Genomic DNA, 21,176 nt, shown 5'->3' on the forward strand with positions numbered 1-21,176 from the left:
GAAAGTAGTAAATCATCCAAAAAGACGATTTGGTGTCCCCATGGATCGGATTGGTAGAAACCGGCTTTCAAATTCAAGAGGCTAATGGATTCCAATCGTGACTACAACTTGAATAAGTAACAATACATGCAGGCTTTTGATTCATATTTCACAATGGGCTAATTGGCCCATCTTGGTTTATAAACCCCCTTTTTGATTTCCTAGGTTATAAATTCACTTTTTCAAACATTTCTGTGCTCAATTAGTATATTGATGCTAAATAACTTAAATGACGTTAAAGAAGGAAAGGAATGCACTAGATCTACTTTACCCTAAAGAAATGATCTAGTTATTCTCACAAACTCCTATATAATTATCGACTGTTAATATTCAAACAAGAGTTAAAATCCTGATACCAAAATAAATCACCTTCATAAATATACACAAATGGGTAGCAATCCCTCCATTATGAAGAAAACATATTCCAGCGACACACACCTTTTTGTTGCCCATAACTACATTGCCAGAATTATGATAACGTGGAACACAAGAGAGAGAATGGTGTAGCAGACAGAATATTAGCCATGGAATCAGGACACCTAATCCAAATCCTGGTTCTATCATTCATTATCTTGTTCCCATCAAGATACTTTCTTTACAGTTTGTACATTTAGATAATAATGTAGTGGTATTATGAAGATTAAATTAGATGCTTGTACTAGTCCCAGAATGCACTGGACAAACCATACATGCAAGTGATAACAGCTTATATTACAGTTCTAAAAATTTACTCTGTACTGGGTCCTCTTCTTAGTATTATACATGCATTGCTTCATTTCATCATTGTGTTCCATAAAGTAGGTACTATTTTTATCTCCAGTATCTTGAGAAGTAGTACAGTATAAGGGGTAAAATCGTCAGCTAGGGAAGTCAGGCTTTGTGGGTCAAATCCTGAGGACTATATGAATTTATACACATTAAGCACTTTGAATAGTGCCTGATGTGTTAAGTACCCAGTAATCACTAGTTAATATTATTATAATACAAAAAAATGGAAAGCTTAGATATATTAACTCACAATACCACATAGCTAGTAAATGATACAAGTAGAATTCAAATCCAGAAAGCTTAAATCCTGAGCTTATATTTTAAACAGTGTATTTAATCATACATATGATATGTTTTAAACACTAAATGTTTGTTAAATATAAAGTCTAGGCAATATATTTTCTCCCAGTAGGGCTTACAAAGGGTGCATTCTCCCTCCCAACAGATAAGAACCTGGAACTGCTTTGACAATTTCAGGCTACAGAAGAGAGAACTCTTCTTTCTGCTTCTCTCAAGATGGTCCTCAGACCAATGACGTCAGGGCCCCAGAACATCTCTTAATTTAAATCACACCATTTTTTTCTCTTCATCAAATGTTCTAAACCACAACGAGAAGTCAATATTTTACCTCAACTTTCTCATTCTCAGAATGACTTAGTTAAAAGAAATTTTTTTCCCCATGGAGTCCTTAATCACTGAAGTTATGAAGTACTGAATGTTCGCAAATAGAAAAGGACTTGCTGAATACGCCCAAGAACACTGCCTTTTGAGCAGCACCATCTTCAAAACTCAGATTGGCCTTTCATTCTTTGTATCTAGAGATATTTCTTTCTTTATATCTAGAGATTCAGTCACTCTTCATGGATGTTAAAAATCACCACATTATACTTGAGTGGGAACTAACTAATTGCTGTTAAAAACCAAGTAACCTTGAAATCAGGGTCACAATCATCCAGTTTCTTAATGTATTGAAAACGTGATGACACTGAACTCAATAAATAACTTCAATTGGTTTCCACGTGTACCCTATCACCTGTGCCACCCTTGATTATCACCCACTTTAGTATTTCTGAATTCAGCCAAAACAGGTTATGATGAAAAAATCATACAGGAAAGTCATTTTTCAAGTAAATTTTCATATAAAGTTTTAGACCATAAAAACTACAGGTAGCTACTAAACTATGAAAAGGGAGTTGAATTAAAATAATGTTTCCTGAATCACTATTGGGTGAAATCTAAATTAGTGTATTATGTCCTTCACTTAATAGACTTTGTTGAGTATCATGACAATCACTGTCCTTATTACTAAAATCTCAAGATAGTAATATCACAAAAGAATAGTTTTAGAAAAGAACTTAACATCATATATTTTCTGTTTGCCTTTTGGCAATCATTGTGGGTTCACCTGCTCAACCATTAGTTCTATTCATTGCTTCCTGCCACTGTCACCAAGATATCTCAGATATTTTTTGACTTCCTCATGTGAAGTTTCGTGTTTTATAGTTTATGAAAAATAAAAACCATAAAAAATATATTTCTCATTTCCATTCAACTTTTCAAAATTAGTTTTTGGTATATTATTTCTTATTATCATACTATTCCTGTGAATTAAACAGGAGATGTCATATTGCATCATTTAATAGATAACTTAAGGGTCATTAAATAATGTTCATACAGTCATGCAGCTAAGTGTTCAGAGATTCAAGAACATAAAGTCTCATTTAATCTAATTCTTTTTTTTTTCTTTTTAACAAATGAGGACACTGGAGCAGTGAGAGGAAGTTGATTTGCACAGAATTTTACAGATTCTCAGAGAAAGATCCAGGATCCAGGTCTCTGGACTTCTAGGCCAATATTTTCTTCATGACCCATAAGGTCTTCTGGGTGTTAATTTGTCATTGCCAGATGCTAACTTCACTGGTCATACATTTCTAAAACAAACAATATCTCAGAATTTATGAAAATCTTTCTTTCACTTCTGTGGGAGTTGATGTATACTCTTTTGGAGGAGGTTTATTTGTGGGTTTTCACCTTCTGGGTTTCACTATGTGTCTTCACACTAAAAGTGAAACTGGTACTAATCGTGGAAATTTTGCTTGGTTTGAGGTCAAGTCTAGATATAGCTGCTGTGTGTTACCTAGTTTCCAGAACAAATGCTAACCTCTTCCCTGATATGTGTTTTGGAAAAGAGGATAATCTGATACTTATACAATGTCCTCCTCAAATCATTAATATTGGACCAAAGTTTTGAGTTTTTAATAGGCCTCAGCTGTGAGCAACTCAGATTCAGACAGGTATTTTACCTAAGGTTTCAAGCTTCTCTCGATGCAATTAGCAAGTTCTAGGTCCCTGACATTCAAATAAGGATACATGATTCTTGATGAAATGTAGTAGAAATAAGACCGTTAATTGTGCCACCTCTTGCTGCCACATACATTAAGACTTTTAATAACGTGAAGCACACATTGCTGTATTATACTGACAATTTTAGAACAATTTTGACACACCATTATGCAAATAAATTAACATGACTCTCAAATAGCAGAAATACCATGTCTAAATGCCAGTATATGGTTGGACCCTTGAAAAAGAGTAACGTATACACAGTTATCAACATGTTATCATAACAATAAACAGAAAGTAGTAGTCAGATTTTCTTTATGTTTCTTTTTGTCATAGCAATGTCCTTTGAATGAAGATTGAAAACTCAAAAGAAATAGAATATAGCAGGTACCCAAAGAAAGGAAGTGTGGCTTGAGCACAAGCACTTAGCTTACAGGTTGAAAATGTTCTTTTTAATGCATTTTGATCTGAAATTACCATTTCACATTGTCTTTACAATAAAAATATGGAACATAAATAAAAGCTATAATGAAACATCACGTAATTAGTGTTTTCACTCTTCTCAACTGAAGTTAATGGATTTCCCCTTATCTGCAGAGTTCTCATTAGCTCTAACGATTTCAACTTTCATTTTTGCAGACGCGACTTCCTTGGGTAAAATGTCACAGAAACATGGAAGATGCTTCAGTGAAGTTCTTCACACTCTGTAATAATTAAACTTTTAAGGAACTGACCTTCTGCAAATCCTTTTCAAAGCTTGAACTTCAGTCCATCACATCACAGTATTGTTACAGCTTCAATTAAATTACACAGGTCATTTCAATGCATGGATGTTTTTAAAATACATATTGTAGTTATTCAGGGATGGTTACTTGGCCCGAAATCTTACTTTTCTAAGAAACAATTAAAAAACACAATACAGTGAAATGCTGTCTATATGCATTTACCAAGTACATTTATACAGTTGGAGAATGATAACTGAAGGCTGATTTAAAATTTAGGTAAATTTAGGTAGAATCTGTTTGTTCGTTATTGGGAAACAAAGAAAGACAATGCTATGTATTTTCTCTTGAATACTTTTACTACTCTCTTGTCCTTTGTCTGTGAGCCTCTTGGGTAATGGTTATGAAATTAGGCATCTCTTATGATATCCAAATTTCAATCAGGCTCAACCAAATAAAACACAGCCCCAGTTCCAGAAACAAGAGAAAAAAGATCTCTGAGCAAGGAGAAAAAGCAGTAATTAAGCCAAAAAACTTTATCCTCCCAAAGAACTGAAAAAATACCTGCATGTCAGAGAATATTGATTTAGAACTAAGAAGTTAAGGATATTACTCATTTGTCGAGCCTGGATATCTCATGTTCCCTAATAACTCTCCGTTTCTCTAATTACAACTGGTAATTAATTAAGAGCAGCAGTGTGTGATTATGAAGAGAACAACTACACACGGAAAGTATGGGGGAAGTCAAAGAATCATGCAGTAGGAAGCCACCAGAGCAGTCTGGGGTGGGTGCATAATTTTAGCCTAGCACAATAAGCAATCTCTTGATGTTACTGAATCACCTAAGAAACCATTTAATCTGTTTCATAGACTGTGTTTAATAAGGCATTGAAGAGTATAATGTGTTTGAGAATGATTGCTTTAAAATGATTCAAATTCTTTTTAATTTACCTATCAAAGTATGAGATTTGATATTCTGGAAGGCCCAGTTCTCAGCAATAACTATGACGTTACTGTAATTTAGGCACATACGCCCATTGTGCATTGGATATGCTTTCAAAACACAAAGATAACTTATTCCTTGGACCAGAGATTTAGCAGAAGTTTATTAAACCTCTGGAAGGCACTTCTTTAAACCCTAATAATCACTATCAAACAGACCTGATATGTGGGAGGAAGGAAGTTTGGCCAGTAGAGCAGAGGTTCATTTTAGCATAGAAAGGAAGAGTGTTATGAGAAGGTATATTTGTATTAGAAGAGAGAAATAGGTAGTTATTAATCTTAACTAAAAATGAATTAAACTACAATCCAAAGAATAAAATAAATGCAAAGAAATATGAAAATGAACACATGTACTTAAAACACAGAGTGGTTTTGTTTATACCTTTTTAGTTTTGGGGAAAACTTTCCAACTGCTGAACATCTTTAAACTTAAGTTGAGGAAAAAACAGTAAATGAATGATTCTTTTCATTGCAATAGAGGGGCTGTAGCAAAGAGACATGAATTTTGAGAAAGCTAACCAATTCCACTTTTCATAAACTTTCATTGGAAAGTTAGCAGTGGAACATGAGTTAATACCCTGCAGGACTTGCTGTTTGAAAGAATTATTTAAGAAGAAGTTACAGTCTCTATTGCTCACCTTTCCCCAACCTTCTGATGAATTATAAAAATGTGTCCTATTCCTTGGAAGCTCTTTCTTTCCTTTTGCTCCCATTTTGATATTCGTAAGCTTCTAATCCAACCGGGTGTTGCTGCTTCGTGCTTTGACCAAAGGTATTACAACCTTCTTTAGCCTAAAAATTTCTCATAGTGAAGATTTAAAGTGAGATTAAACAAATTGATTTCCTATCTTATTTTTTTAATTCAAAATTATGCTTATGGAATTCAATTTAATTAAAATAAGAATCACAGTATATTGATTTATACTCTATTCTAACATGTAATGCATTTGTCTCATAATATAATATATACATACAAGACTTCCATGAAGAAAAAAGAAAAATGTTTTATCTACTTACAACTATTTTATTTCACATTTTAATTTTTACTAATATTTTATACAGAGTAGAAAATAAGTCAGCAGTATAGTTTGAAATAGGCATTCTTTTAACATAGTAGGAAATTAAGAGATAATTTCTAAGAACATGACAAATCATCTCATTTATTTCTCCAATGTGTTGCATATTACCAAATCCAGCTATATTTCAGTGGGAAGTCACCAACTTAAAGGGACTTTTCATTTAGTTTCTAAGAAACACATTATCTTTTTTTCTTCTTTTTTCCTATGTGAAGCTTCATAGAGCAAACTGTGAATGTGGATTTCTAAGTCCTGACACCAATTGCATAGCCAGTTTTTCATGAGGGGACATTAATTCCTAGCTACATTGTCTTGAAATTTACTCACACTAGGAAAAGTCTAGCAAATTCTACCTTTAATCTACAGATAGCTTTAGGGAATTAAATTTCTAAAAGTAAATTATTAAAAGATAACTTAATAGATTCTTCTGAAAGGAAGAAGTATCAAAAGCTTTTTTGAATGACGTTACCCCTAAAGCTTCAAAATGCTTGAATATTGTCCAACTGCTCCAAAGTTAATAAATACGAGATGATGAAAGCAGGAGTTTTTGTCTTTCTTTATGATAATATTGTGTTTGTGTTCACAACTGGTATAAATACATGGGAATACTCAGGCATTATTGAGCAACTAATACGTATGTACATTTGAGTGGCTCCTAACCAGCACATATGTAGCACTACGGGCATATAATTCAACTTGGTCTGTTTAATGTATTTTTTAAAATTGTTTTAGTGCAAGCCATGTTGTTCAATCTGTCTTATGAGATAGTTTTATCTTTAAGCACCACACAATTAATATTATGTAGATAAACTGCATTTCCCCCATATCATGAAGTAAGGGAATGTGGGTAGGCTCATCTGGCCAGCTATTCTAGTCATTAATATCCTTTAATTATAAAGTTACTTTGACAATGTTTCTGTGCCGGCACAAGTGGCAGTTGAATTCCCAGCTTTGAACTGATTAAATAATCTTGTTCAGATGTGAGCAAGAGCAGCTTGATGTATAGATGTGAAAAAAGAATGAATAAAGGAAAAGCCAATGAGTTTGTTTTGTTTTGTTTATTGTTTTTAGCACACTGAGTCTAGTTTCTTATAGATATGCTGAGAGCCTCAAATAGTTTCTGATGTTGTGGAGGAGGCAGAGATGAGAATTAAGAAACCAAAAGGCAAATTGTTCTGTAAGAAATTTTTCTTAATATCTATCTTTGAGACATCTAGTACCACTTTCTCCTAGAGTCCAATAAATGATGTATTTCTGCTCCCTAGTCATGTACTTATTTGGTTGTAGTAGTCTCAGTGACAATTGTTCAAATTAACAGAAAAGAGATAGTAGCCAGCACAATCATAAAAAAGAGAAAGGACAATGGTGCATATTTTCCACAAAAATTAAGATAATATAATTTATTTTAATTTTCCAAGATGCTTCTTAAAATATTTTAATTGATAACTCAACAGCATAGTCATCACTGGACAAAACTCTATGCAGACAATGAATTTATAGAAAGTATACAATAGATTCAGCACTCTCAACTTTAGCTCTACAAAACCATTTTGACAGTCCCATGCCATTCAAAAGTGCATCTGATTTGTCATTATTTACAACATAAACCTCAAACGTGTAATATGCAGGATAAATGCCACAGTTCTTTATGCTTGAAATAACTACAACCTTTAAGCAGTAGATTGAGTAGATGTGTATCTTTTTCTAATGTTCTTTCTTGCATTCAGAGAAAAAACTTTAGACACAGTATTTCCAAAAGCAAGCTAAAAAAGTAAACAAAACAAATTCTTTATTAGGAGGATATGTGATAAAATATTACATTTGAAAAAAATCGTTTATGTGTGCCTGAGTGTGAGAGAGTTTTGTAAAAGGGATGTTCTATATGATAGTTATTAGGCTTATGAGAATCTTTAATTAAAATTTGAAAATTCAGCTTCTCCATCATACTAGCCACATTTCAAGCACTCGATACTTATTTGTAGCCAGTGACTACTATAATGGGCAGTGCGAATTAGAGAATGGTCACATCATCACAGAAAGATCTGTTAGCACTGTTCTACATTATAATGCATGTCATACAGTTCGGTGAATAGCAGGTTGTCCTATTAGATGCACCCCTCTATTTTATAGTTGGGGTAACTGAAATTGCAAAGAGGAGGTCACATAAGTAAAAGCACGTGATAAATGTGTTTCTATTTATTGGGGAAAAAAGGAAGAGAGTTTAAAGTTCACTTTGCAAACCACCAAATGATATTTAAGAAATTTGTCACACTGAGTCTTCCCATCCTGCTCATAAAACGATGCTTCAGAAAAATCAAATTCTAAAATCTAATTCTAATTCTAAATCTAAATCTAATTCTAATTCTAAACCTAAATCTAATTCTTCAGAAAAATCAAATTCTAAAATCAAAAATCTAACAGCATTTTAATCTTCAAACGCATGAATGAGTCACTTTAAATCTTCTGTAGTTTGTTCCCAATCAATTGCCTGACTTGTAGTAGTTTCATTTAGCTAATCATAAATTTCTCTAATTTCCTTCCATTTAAATGGTTTATCAAATTAAGACCTCAGAGAGATGGGTCTTTGATTCACTCTTGATTGATGAGATGCACAATGAAAAGAGTTGAAAACTTATAGCACAGTTAAGGCACTCAGTGAAGTAAATGATAGAAGTCTATCTGCCTGCCCCGGTTTCCCTTCCTGACTCTACTCACTCTGTCAACTGCAGCCCAGGTTCTCATACCACAAACACACGCAGTGTTATGCTAGCACTCAGAGTCTACTTTTCATTTCTACAAGAGCCACAGCTTCCTTTAAACAAAACCACATTCAAATCCTATGAAAGGAGAAGTTTATTTTCAGACGTTAAACTGAGAAGCTTGGCTCACTAATCCAACCTTCTTTTTATAGTGTGCTTTGGAAAATTAGCGTCACTACCCTTCCTGTCCCTTCAGATATCTTTGAATATCTCAGTCTAGGCGGAAAATATAAATCGACACATATCCAAGACATACGCCACAGGAGCAGGTCAATTAAGCAGGCAATGGAATAGAGTTTGAAACTTTTTTGGGCTTGGTTGAAGGGAACAGTCATGAATGGCATCACCAGTAGAGACAACTCCCCAGCGTTTATCTTTCGCCTGTCATTTATGTGAAGGAAAACCCTAGCCAGCATTCCAGTGTCCCTTGATGTCTGTCTGCTTCACTCTTGTAATCCCTGTTTTTAGCATGACGCTAGGTGTTGCACACCGGTATTTTTAGTGAATGGAATAACTTATTAGGTGCCTATCAACTATGTATTAAATGATAAGACAAATTATAATATTGCACAGTAAGTCTGAGTTACTATTGCCTTCGCCTAGATCTCTGGGTCTATTTCACCTTTCAACATTGTTATTTGTGGCATACAGTTTCTAGTCCTGCCAACAGAACCACACTTCAGATATGGGGGTTAAATTTTTGTGACCTAACCTGGGTCTGTAATTCATACATTTATCACCACAAATACTTAGTTCCTATCACATGGAAAGATGTTTTAACACCTCCTTGCTTAAGAACAAATAAACAAACAAAAAGCTTCCGTGACCCTTTCAAACTACCCTAGCTAATATCCCAATTTTGTCTACCCTTTAGAACAAAATTCCTCAAAAGAGTTGTCTATTTTCAGTGGTTCCCATTCTTTTATTATGTTCTCTTTAACCAAAAGTCCACCAAAAATTCTTGTCAGAGCCACTAACAACCTTTCCGTTGCTATTTAGCTAGAAAGTCTTAGTTCTTATCTAACTGGACCCATCATACCTTTAGATCCAGTTGAACTATTTCTTCATGAAAACAGTTTTTTGCTTGACTTCTAGGGCATTCCTTTCTTTGCTGCTTCCTTCCTTGGTAGCTGCCCCTACTCAGCCTCTTTCACTGATTCTCTCATCTGCTTAATCTCTAACCTTGGAGTGACCTGGACCTCAGTCCTTGGATGTCTTCTCTTTTATATCCAGAGTCATTCCCTAGATGGTCTCATCACAATACCAAGCAATAATGATATGCTGATAACTGTCAAATTTATGTCTCCAATCTGGACTGCTTCTCTAAACCCCAAATTCACATATTCAATGGTCCACTCAAATCACCACTGGGAAGATTTTGTTATACATCGTATAACAAGTCCAAAATGTTTGTGGTAGGGATGGGACTATCCAACTATTCCTTGTGCTTCTCTACATTTCCCAGGTGCTTCCTCAGCCCTGTTAAGTTAGATGGAGATCATGTGTCTAATTTTGGAGGTTAAGATTGGGTTTACCTCCGTTTCTCTCCTATCCTGCTACAGGGACACATGGTAAAGGCACAAAGTGAAGGACAGTGACCCACGTACATAAGGCTTCATGTCAACACAAAATAAATCTTGAAGCAAGTGACATCACTGGGATTGTAAGGTCATTTTGTTAATGTAGTTTGCCTAATTTATCCCCAAATGCAATTTGATAACTTGAAGTAGCATGCTGCTCTAAGAACAGAAATCATTGCACAGTCTCAGCAACTGGTTAATGGCAACAAGGAAATGGATATCATGGGATGGAAAAGCGAAGAGCCCTTTTATGAAGTAGGAAAACATGCGGTAAAACTGACATCAGCAACAGTTCAGATTCAGGTTGTGTTTCTCTTGAACTTCTAGAGGAAAACCTTGGAAAACAGAATATTGGCAGTCTTTTTAGGTTGCTATTGGATATATTCAGCAAAATATTGCAAGAAATTGATGAGGTTAAGAAGGAAATTGTGTCTTTGCAAACAAATAAAAGGGAGTAAAGAGAGTTCAGAAATACAGGGTCTTGAAATATTGAAAGAACGAACTGCTTCTAGATCCCAAACACGAAAAAAGGATTTAAAATGTCTCCCAGGGGCAGAGGCTCTGTAAATATCAGTTGAGATAAAGAACTCAGGGCAAAACTCAGATTAAGTGTGTAGCCTTTAAGGTATGTTCCAGACACTTTCAAAGCAACTGCCACTAAATTGGCAGTGAGATTGCAAAATAGTTTTTAAAATGCTTGTTGAAAAAATATTTGTTTTGTAGCAAACAGTTGAGAAGCTTCCTAAATTTTTTAAATAATATCATTACCAAAGAAACCATAGACCCCAGCATAAAAAATATCTTTGACAGTTTAAGACAAAATAAACCTTGGGCCTCCAACTTTGCAAGAGTAGGATGAGACCTGAGAAAACTGTGTGATCCTCAAGAAGAGATTATTCCCCAAGCAGCACATAAGATGTGTCCAGGGATGAAAGTGAGAAAGCAAAAATCTCAGAAAGGGTGGAGCCAGTGATAACAACACAATGGACAAAAGACTCCCCATAGATACCAGCAGGCCCTAATCAAGAAACCTTCCTCCATCCCCAGGGTAGACCTTTATAATATTTGCACAGTTGGATTTCAGAATTGCTGAAGGTCAGCATTGTTTTTTTTTTTTTTTTTTTTTTGAGGAAGACTGGCCCTGAGCTAACATCTGTGCCCATCTTCCTCTACTTTATATGTGGGATGCCTACCACAGCATGGCTTGCCAAGGGGTGCCATGTCTGCACCCAGGATCCCAACCGGCGAACCCCGGGCCGCAGAAGTAGAATGTGCGCACTTAACCACTACGCCATCAGGCTGGCCCCAGAAGGTCAGCATTCTTGATGTTGTGTCTCTTGATCTTTTCCTTTGTGAACAGGATTGATTGTGGTTATCCTGTTTGTTTCTCTGCCTATTACTGGATTTGTCCTTTTAGTTAATAGATCTGTGAATGAAGAGGAACCACATTGTACCCAATGAAGACTAGTAAGTATCTGCTGGAGAGCCTGCTCTATGTTCTGGGTGCAGTCAGTGAAGGGGATTTGGGCATACGTCTCTCTAATGTGAATAGGTTGAGTATAGTTTATGTAGTCAAGTAAACATCAAAGGGTTGACTGTGGTAGAGGCGGTGCTCCCCAAATATTATGTGTACTTCCTAACATTTACCAGCATGTCTTGCCAATATTTTGGTGGCAGCCCAAGTGGCTCATTCTAGCCAATGAACTTCAGGAGAAATAATGCATGTCATCCAACTGAGTTCTCAGCTGAGGCAGGAGAGAGCTGGGATGTGTCCTCCATTCCTCTCCTACATCCTGGCAATCTTGGAGGCAGTCAAGATATAGCACTATTCTAGATGATATAGGTACAAAATAGAAGAGGGTAGTACTACATGCATTGAACTTTATGTTTGGGCTTTATTATAGTAGGCCTCTGGGATTTTGATTAAAATTGGTAACACATCATAGCCTAGGCTATACTAACTATGGAAAAGTCCAATAAATCTCTATTCCACCTCTTCTCCACTACCAGACTTTCTCCTCCTCCACCTATCTCCAGCTCAATAAATAGGAATTGCCATTTTTTCCTAGTCACTCAGAGCAAACACCTCGAAGTCATTTTTGACATCTTCCTTTTTTTTTTGTAAAACCTACATGTAATCCTACAGCAAATTTTGCTGACGTTTTGTTCAAAATATACCCAGAATCAGACCCCTTCTTATCAATTCACTACTGTCACTTTAATCCAGGCTACCACCATTTATCATCTGGACCATTAAGTTAGCCTCATTATCTGTCTCTCTGCTTCCATCTTCGCCCCTCTTTTGCAGTGTATTCTTCACAAAACATCAAGAGTGGTTTTGTTAAAACATTTCATATTACTCATTTGCTCAAAACTTTCCAATGATTTCCCACTTAATTCCTAAAGCTAAAGTCCTTAAAAAGCCTGAAGGTTCCCTCCCTTTCACCTTCCAATTCACCTTCTACCACTCTCTCCTTCAGGCTCTCTAGCTAAGTCTCTTAGCAGTTGGGTAATTTCCAGCATGTAATTTAACCCCTCTGAGATGTAATTTTCCTATCTTTTAAATAGGCAGAGTAATAGCTATCTTATGATGTTTATGATGAGAATAAAATAATAATTATAGTAATAATGATCAAAGTGATAAAAAAAAAAGGCTTACCTAGAACTTACTATATGCCAGGTATTATTCTAAATGCTTTTCATATATTCTCATCAAATCTTACCTACAATCTCATAAAGATAATTACTATTATTTGCATTTAGAGGCAAAGAAAATGAGGCACAAGAAGTTAGATAATTGCCTAAGATCACACAGGTAGGAAATGTCAATGTGAAGATTTGAACCCAGGCAATCTATCTCTAGAGTCCATGTACTCAACCATAACATTTTGAGGTATTAAAATATAAAATATCTGGTATGTGATAAGTGTTTTAGTAATAAAAGTTCATCCTCTTCCCTCTTAGTAGCATTTTAAGAACAGGTTTTTGCAGAAGTTAAAGACAAATCTGGGAGGAGGGGGATAAGTAAAGATAAATAAAACATGCCTTAGGGAATCTCATGTCACTACAAGAATGGGGACACATACACACGATTTTTTTCAAATATAAGAACTAATTTAGCAAGAAACAAGAATTTCACAGGAAATGTTATAAAAAGTTAGAGGGATCCAAATGACAAATCTTTCTAAAATTAAAGGTTATGAACCAAACCTTGGACCAAGTGTTTTAGCAAGGAGGGCTTTCCTTACTTTAATGAAAATGCTCTAACATACTGAATTGACTTAAAACTTGATTATTTCTATTTGGGATCCTCCCACTTCCAGTGTTTAAGCAAAATAGCAAAGGGAGGCCACAATTTTAAACAATAAGGGCCTGCTAAACTTAAACCGGGAGTGATTGACCTTGCTACCCACTGTTGTAAATATGACAGAGCTCAGATACATTCATGTGGGAACATGTTCATTAGAATCTTTTTTTAAAAATATGAGCCTTGATCTTGATCACCACCATAGCATTAAGAAATGTCAACTAGATCTCTTCTCTCTCGGAAATCATCACAAAAGTGATCTTTTAGAAGTCAATTTTAAAAGTGTGAAATGAAAATTTACCTCGCTTATTAGGATAGGAAGAGGCTAGACCATCTATAGTGTAGGATATCTCAGCATCATTTGCCTCCATGAGTTGTTCCTTTAGCTTTTCCAGCTGTTAAAAATCAAATATGAAAATTATTAGTCTTTAACAACAACCATGCTGTTTTCTATTGAGGAAGAGGAAAGATAGAGCAGAAAGGAAAAAGAGAAGGAAAGATGGAAGAAAGGAAGAAAAGAAGGAGAAAAAAGAAACAGAAAAAGAAAGAAATGAAATGAAAGAAAATAAGCAAAAAGAATTAAATAGAAAAGTAAAAGGAAACTTGCATCTAAAGACCGGCTGGGAAAGGTACATGACTCAACAGTAGACCAGGAAGAAACAGTTTATGGTGAAGGAAGTCACCTCCGGGTGTTAATTAATGGGGAGCCTGTAAACACAGCCTGTTTAGCTGGACTTGATTTTATGTCACCTATAATGAGCAGTCCTTTTTAAGGAGCTCCAAAGAGTTATGTGAATGTGTGGATTTCCTAAAATATTTGCCCTTTCTAGCAGGAAGGGAGAAGTATTTTGAGGCCCTAGGGTTTCCTCCCAGAATTCAACTCATGTTAATTTTTAGCAAGCGCTCTTATTGCCTAAGTGCCAAAGACCTAACTCTGCTGAAGTAGAGTTAGCCTGAACTACTGCACGTGCATGCCTTAGCTGCTCAGAATGATGGGGCGTAATTTTCTCTCCCAAACAGACACACAGTTTGTATAATAAGGGCTTCCATGCAGTTGTATTTGAAAGAGTTAAAAGTTATCTCATCTAACGACTTGCAAATTTTCTTCATAGCTTATCACGGAGTTGGGGGAAAAGTGTGCTGAAAGGCCACTGTCAGGACGCTAAATGCAGGTTAAGAAGGCAGCTTCAGGCTCCTCCCAAACCATCTCTAAGCAAAACAGCTCCATTTTTGTATGTTTCATTTCCTGGGGCCACATCCAATTTTGTTTGGGAAAAAGTATTTCCACTTTTAAAAATAACAATAACTCTTGAAAACCACCAATCTAGTTATAGCTTCGCATTTTCAGATGAGAAGAGTTAGGTCTAAAGAATTTTAATTTGTCCAAGGTCTCATGGTTAGGTAATTGGAAAGCCAGAACCAGAATCCACATTTCTAGACATTTTATCCCATGATCACTTCAGCTACAGTCTTGTTTTGCTTCTTTTTTTTTTTTTGGAGGAAGATTAGCCCTCAGCTAACTACCGCCAGTCCTCCTCTTTTTGCTGAGGAAGCCTGGCTCTGAGCTAACATCCGTGCCCATCTTCCTCTAGTCCATACGTGGGACGCCTACCACAGCATGGCTGCCAAGCAGTGCCATGTCCGCACCCGGGACCCCAACCAGCGAACCCCGGGCCGCCGAGAAGCGGAACGTGCGAACCCAACCGCTGCGCCACCGGGCCGGCCCCTGTTTTGCTTTTTTTTTAAATTATTTTTTTCAGTATAATTTGACTTTCTTTCCCTAGTCAATTACTTAACTCTTTCTCTAGCGGAAATAAAAGTTTCACAATATAAAAGTATGAATTGCTTAAATTACTGCATCAAAAAATTGCCTCAAAATTGAAACTTTAGAGGCTGGCCCCGTGGCCGAGTGGTTAAGTTCACTTGCTCTGCTGCAGGCGGCCCAATGTTTCATTGGTTTGAATCCTAGGCTCGGACACGGCACTGCTCACCCAACCATGCTGAGGCAGCATCCCACATGCCACAACTAGAAGAACCCACAACGAAGAATATACAACTATGCACTGGGGGGCTTCGGGGAGAAAAAGGAAAAAAATAAAATCTTAAAAAAAGAAATTGAAACTTTAAGTATTTCACATTCTTACCTGGTTCAGTTCTTCCAACTTGTCAGCCAGTTCTATATCTGCAAGACACCTTTGTCATATGAAAAATGTACATTGCAAGTAATGTTTAATTCACTTTAAGACGTATATTCAGGATCTTATGTGGAAGACAAAGGTCTTTTTCACATGATTTGAGATGACACACCCATCCCTAATATAAAAATCCCAAATATTTTTTCTGTACTATTGAAATGTAATCAGTTATGTCATGACAAAACACCTAATTTCTAACAATAAGCACAAGTTTTTCTAAAGTAGATCATAGTACTAACAAGGATTGTCATTTAGGAATAAACGATTTTACTGACAGGAAAGTCTCATGAAACAATATTAAGTGAAAAAAAGCAGGACACAGATCTTATCTATATAATTCAATCGAAAAGGAAATTCCCCCAAATATTAGTAATATCTCCCTCTGAGTTTTACAATTTTAGTATGATTTTTTCTTTTTTATAATTTTGTTCATTTTCTTCAATGAGAATCTCTTACTTCTAATTTTAATACACTGTATTTTTAACATATTTAAAGGTATTATTTTAACTAATACATTATCCCATGGGTAAACAATTTTTTAAAAAACAGATGTTTTCTTTTTGAGGAAAATTAGCCCTGAGCTAACATCTGCCACCAATCGTCCTCTTTTTGCTGAGGAAGACTGGCCCTGAGCTAACATCCGTGCCCATCTTCCTCTACTTCATATGTGGGATGCCTGCCACAACATGGCTTGACAAGCGGTGTGTTGATCCGCACCCAGGATCCAAACCGGCAAAGCCCAGGCAGCTGAAGCAGAATGTGCGAACTTAACCACTGCACCACCAGGCCAGCCCCAAGACCAGGCGTCTTCTGAGAGGATACCCACATTGTCACATTTTCTCTTAAGCTAGCCTTGCTAAGTTTCTGAAATATTTGCCATTTCTAGGAGAGCAGTCTGATCCCTAATTGTAAATCAGATTTTCTTGTTCTTCAAAAAAAAAAAATCTCAATTTGTGTAGCTTAAATTTCCCAATGGTCTCTACTCCAACCATTTCCCAAATTGAAAGAATTTGATTGCAAAAGGTGCTAATTTAACTGCCACAAAACTGTGGTTAATTTGTGATTTGAAGCATTTAGTAATAATCTTGAAGCATTTAATAAAAGAAAATATTAACCGTACTAGTGGAGAGTTGCAAAGATGAGAAGGAAATATGAGTAAAGATAACTATTTTGTAGCTAGATGGTTACTGATCCCATCAGGACCCTCTAGTTGAACAAAACAGGATTTTAATACTTTATAATAATACCATTGCTTTTAGCATGAATATGAAACTAAAAAACACTTAAACCTTCAGTGCAACATAAAAAGGACTAGTTATTCACATGGACAAAGAAAACAGATTAGTGGTTATCAGAGGGGAAGGGGAGATGGGGGGGCATAAGGAGTAAAAGGGCACATTTATATGCTGACTGACAAATAATAAGGTACAACTGAAATTTCACAATGTTATAAACTATATGACCTCAATAAAATAAAATAAAATATTTTAAAAAGGGAGTAGTTATTATTTTATTTAATATAAATTAACATTTAGAAAGAGCAGGTCAGAAGATAGAGTAAATAAAGCTCGATTTTATTCTTAACTCACCAATGTTGGAAGGTCTTTGGAAATCAACATTGTTTTTCAGTAGAGTCAGCAACAGTTCCTCTTGATTTGTATCTTCTTTGTCTGGAAATAATTCACTTCCTGCAAAGATAACCTCAATGTGATGAAACCTCCATTTTCAACCTGTATCCCTGAAAGTGTTTCTAATTACATTGGTTTTACAGGTAACTATCAATGTGTATACTCACTGATAAAAGGGGTGTAGAGTGAGGTGTGAATCCAAAAGCATGGGCTGTTTTAAAAATCATTGAATATATAAGAACAGTCAAAGACAGATTGTGAGAGACAGGTAAGCAGAGACAGAGCATACACGTGGAAGATTACACCTTAACGTTTTCCTGCAATTATTTTTGGGTAGTAGAATTGCAGATAAATTTTACTTTCTTCTTTTTATCTGTGTTTTTGAATTTTCTGCTATTGTGTTTGACATGAGAAATATAAATTAAAAGTTGTTTTTAAAAGAAAAAATAAATAACATTAATTTTGAGATTTTATTTAATATAACACTTAAATATGAGCCCTTTTGTGTTCTGGGGATCACCTGTAAACCATCCAAGGGAGCCTTGTGGAAGAGGTGGTGTGATGTCTACTTTTCCCTATTGACGTCTTTCCATCTTAATTCTTTACTTCACAGCCCATTCATTATCAGATGCTCAACTCTCTCAGCACTCTAAAAACTGAAATATCACCCACATTTTTCTAAATATTTTATCTGGAGTAGAAATCAGAGCAATACAATTTATTCAAGTTATAAATCATGAAGATTCAACAAGACATTTATTAACAAACAATGCAATTGAGATAATAATTAGCGTATTACAAACAAAATGAACTTCTGTGAGGTGGCTTGAAAAATCAAAGCTTTATCATATTATTTCTATAGGATCACTCTTCTTTCTCTCTGTCTCCTCATACTGACTGATACAGTGTGGGCAGAAGCTAGATTAGTGAGGTTGAAGTTTAGAAGTGAGAATATTGTGGTCTCAGTTAGAGAAATGGCTCATAATTTGACTAGATTCTTCCTTTAAATCATCTGTCTTTCCCTGTGTCTGCAAAATATCAGTTGATGAACTCAAACAATTAAGTGGCTGATTAAAGCAACAACAGAAGCCTTGTGGAGGAAGAAAATGGATGCCTTGGGGCAGGCGATAGCATCAGAGTTTTCTACATTGACGAAAGACAATTGTTGCTCAATTCTTCAATTTCCTTTACTTCATAGACATAGAAATTATCTGTGAAATTTTGGGGGATTTTTAGTGAGTGATTAAAATGTTAATAGAATATCAATAGACCTTTTACTTAACATGAGTTATATGAAGACCCTCAGAGATAGTTTAGTTTAAGAGAAGACATGATTATGCAATAATGTAATTTTTATTATGGTGGTTCATTAAAATGCTAAATTGTAATCTTTAAGATATTTAAATTAAAAAACAAATAAGGTACATTTTATAGCCAGATGATAATGATCACTTGTCTCACAAGAGAACTGTAATGACAGAAACAGATCCATTGCCTTCAATTTGAGAATTTATAAGACTGGGAGGAAGATAACCAGGAAAGTGCAGATCTGAAGCTTTTATTTGCTTAATTCACAGTCCACTTCTCTGCCTATTTAAATGGAGCATTTTTCTAAAAGGAAAATTAATATATTTGCCTTTCTTTACCAGTTTTATCTCCAGTGATTACATCTGCATAACTGTCCTCAGAAATTCTTGTCACTACCTTTTAAGATAACCATCTTTTATAGGAATCTCTGAAGAAAAAGTTTTTTCAAAAAATTTTTTTAAAAAACTCTTTTCTATTTCTAAAGTTAAGTAAGATACTGGCTAAGAAAAATTGTAGAAAATGTCTTTTATTGTTTGTTTTCATTTTTAGTTTTAAAACAGATACAGCTTCAAAAGAAAAAAAATCACATGTACTTTTAATATGTTCTATCTTTGAACTAAAAGTTAATATTGATAAAAGATATGATTGAATAAAAAAATACCCAAATGTAGATGCACCTTTAGCACAATGGATGGAAAAGTTACCCAGATATGAGAGAGTGACTACTTTTGCAAATACACAGAAAGTACTGATTGATTACTACTTGAGATATTGAATCTTAAAAGACAGTTGTCTTCTTGCTTATCATTCAAATGTGATGATTTTACTGCATATAGACAGAAATTTTGCTGGAAAGAAAGTCAGAAACCCCCAAAATGATAATATAACCAAAAATTTAAATTTTCATAGTCTTCTTGGTCATGACAGTCACTCTTTCACATTTTGTAGCAGCCAATTTGCCCAGTTTCAGGCTTGTGCATTGAGGTATGCTCTTCTATGGTCTCAAGCAAATGAAAGCTGGCAGATTGTGCCATTTGTCTCGGATATTGTCTAACAGAGAGAGAGCAGGATGGTGACCCCAAATCGTAGTCTGTCAGCAGACAAATGATTATTTGAAAAAATGTGTCAAGATAAATCAAACATTTGGTTGCTTTGAAAAATGTGTACTCTAATCATGGATAATTTAGATTAGAAAATAACCTTTCTAATAATTTAATCTTCACCATTTACATATGAAACTGAGATCAAAGGGGGGGTCCCAGAGAGAAACCTTTCTAATATGCTGCCAGTGACATATGCATATCAATGTGTGGTATTCTAGGCTCTGAAGTGTTATATAATTGTAATCTAGCAAAATGCTAAATGTTAGATTTTTCTGTATTTCATATACACATGAAATCAGAAGTTAAGATTACTAGTAACATCCCAATTTTGCAAAGTCCTCGATAAATGGCCACATTTTTTCTTGCATATTTACACTGTGATAAAAACATTGAAAATTTCATTATTTCACAGGAAGAGAACAGAAGCCTACCAAGGGCAATGATTTTGACTGGCCAATAACAAAATGTGAGTGCCATGGATAAAATCCAGAAACTTTGATTCCCCAGCTTATATTTAGGTTTCTGGGACAATATGTTTTTCAATGGGAAAATCCCTATGAATAAATAATAAAGGTCTGTGCAATTTTATTTCCACTGCCAAAAGAACTGCTCTAATTTTCATTGACTTTTAAAACCACATTTCAGGCAACAAGGTCTAGAAAAATTGAATTAGATCCAAAAGGGAGAAACTTGATTCTTTTTCACAAACCAGTGTCATGTAAACAAAATTTGTGACATTCTCTCTTGGTTCCTCTGTGTAAAACAAAAGTAAAAGGATATCTCCCTCTTCCTGACAAGGAGATCAGTTAGAAAATAGATAACCTCAGAATTTCAAACTGGAAGGGATAGTAAAGAGCACTATTTTAAGTTACTATTCTTAAAAAATAAAGAAATATTCAAAAGTTTCGATGAGATTATTTGCCTGATAAATCAGCACTAAATCTAGCCCCACTGATTAAGAACTCTATCCACTGAGTGCATTGAAATTTTAAAGAAACATCGATACAAATTACAATATTACAAGAGCAGAAGCTTGTTTTCTCCAACTTTATCATGGCACATGTTTTTAGAAATCATAAATTAAATTATATCATTTAACGTAAGTACCATAAATATGTTAGAAATCTGATAAATACAGTCAATTCACAATGCGGCTGGTGGCATCCTCAAAGGATGAAGTAGATTTCGCCATCCATTATTGTCCTCAAATTTCTGCAAACACAAGTTTCTGTCTTGATGTGTTTTTCTCTGAGCCACTCTCCTCTCATAAGTGATTTACTAACAATCTCACAGGATGAAAATTGCATTTTTCTTTCCCCAAGATATACTTTTAAAATATGCACAGA

The 21,176-nt window shown here is 35.1% G+C and overlaps 2 protein-coding genes across 3 annotated transcripts in view; one reads left to right on the forward strand and one right to left on the reverse strand.

Moving 5' to 3' along the window:
* Positions 1–6,487, forward strand: part of OSTN (osteocrin) — a 47,930-nt gene extending 41,443 nt beyond the window's left edge. Inside the window, exons 4-5 of one of the 2 annotated variants that reach the window (XM_070242694.1) lie at positions 1–116; positions 3,790–6,487. In XM_070242694.1, coding sequence (XP_070098795.1) covers positions 1–85 — 85 coding nt within the window. In that variant the 3' untranslated portion in view covers positions 86–116; positions 3,790–6,487. Of the gene's footprint in view, positions 3,690–3,789 lie in introns of those variants that run through there. The other variant, XM_001500173.4, reaches the window with a different exon arrangement.
* Positions 3,281–21,176, reverse strand: part of UTS2B (urotensin 2B) — a 26,971-nt gene continuing 9,075 nt past the window's right edge. Inside the window, exons 4-7 of the mRNA XM_001500184.5 lie at positions 17,381–17,479; positions 15,741–15,778; positions 13,898–13,991; positions 3,281–7,713 (exon numbers count right to left, since the gene is read on the reverse strand). Of these exons, the coding sequence (XP_001500234.2) occupies positions 7,688–7,713; positions 13,898–13,991; positions 15,741–15,778; positions 17,381–17,479 (257 nt within the window). The 3' untranslated portion in view covers positions 3,281–7,687. The remainder of the gene's footprint in view (positions 7,714–13,897; positions 13,992–15,740; positions 15,779–17,380; positions 17,480–21,176) is intronic.

The sequence above is a fragment of the Equus caballus genome, chromosome 19, assembly GCF_041296265.1.
Source record: "Equus caballus isolate H_3958 breed thoroughbred chromosome 19, TB-T2T, whole genome shotgun sequence".
NCBI classification, from domain to species: Eukaryota; Metazoa; Chordata; class Mammalia; order Perissodactyla; family Equidae; genus Equus; species Equus caballus.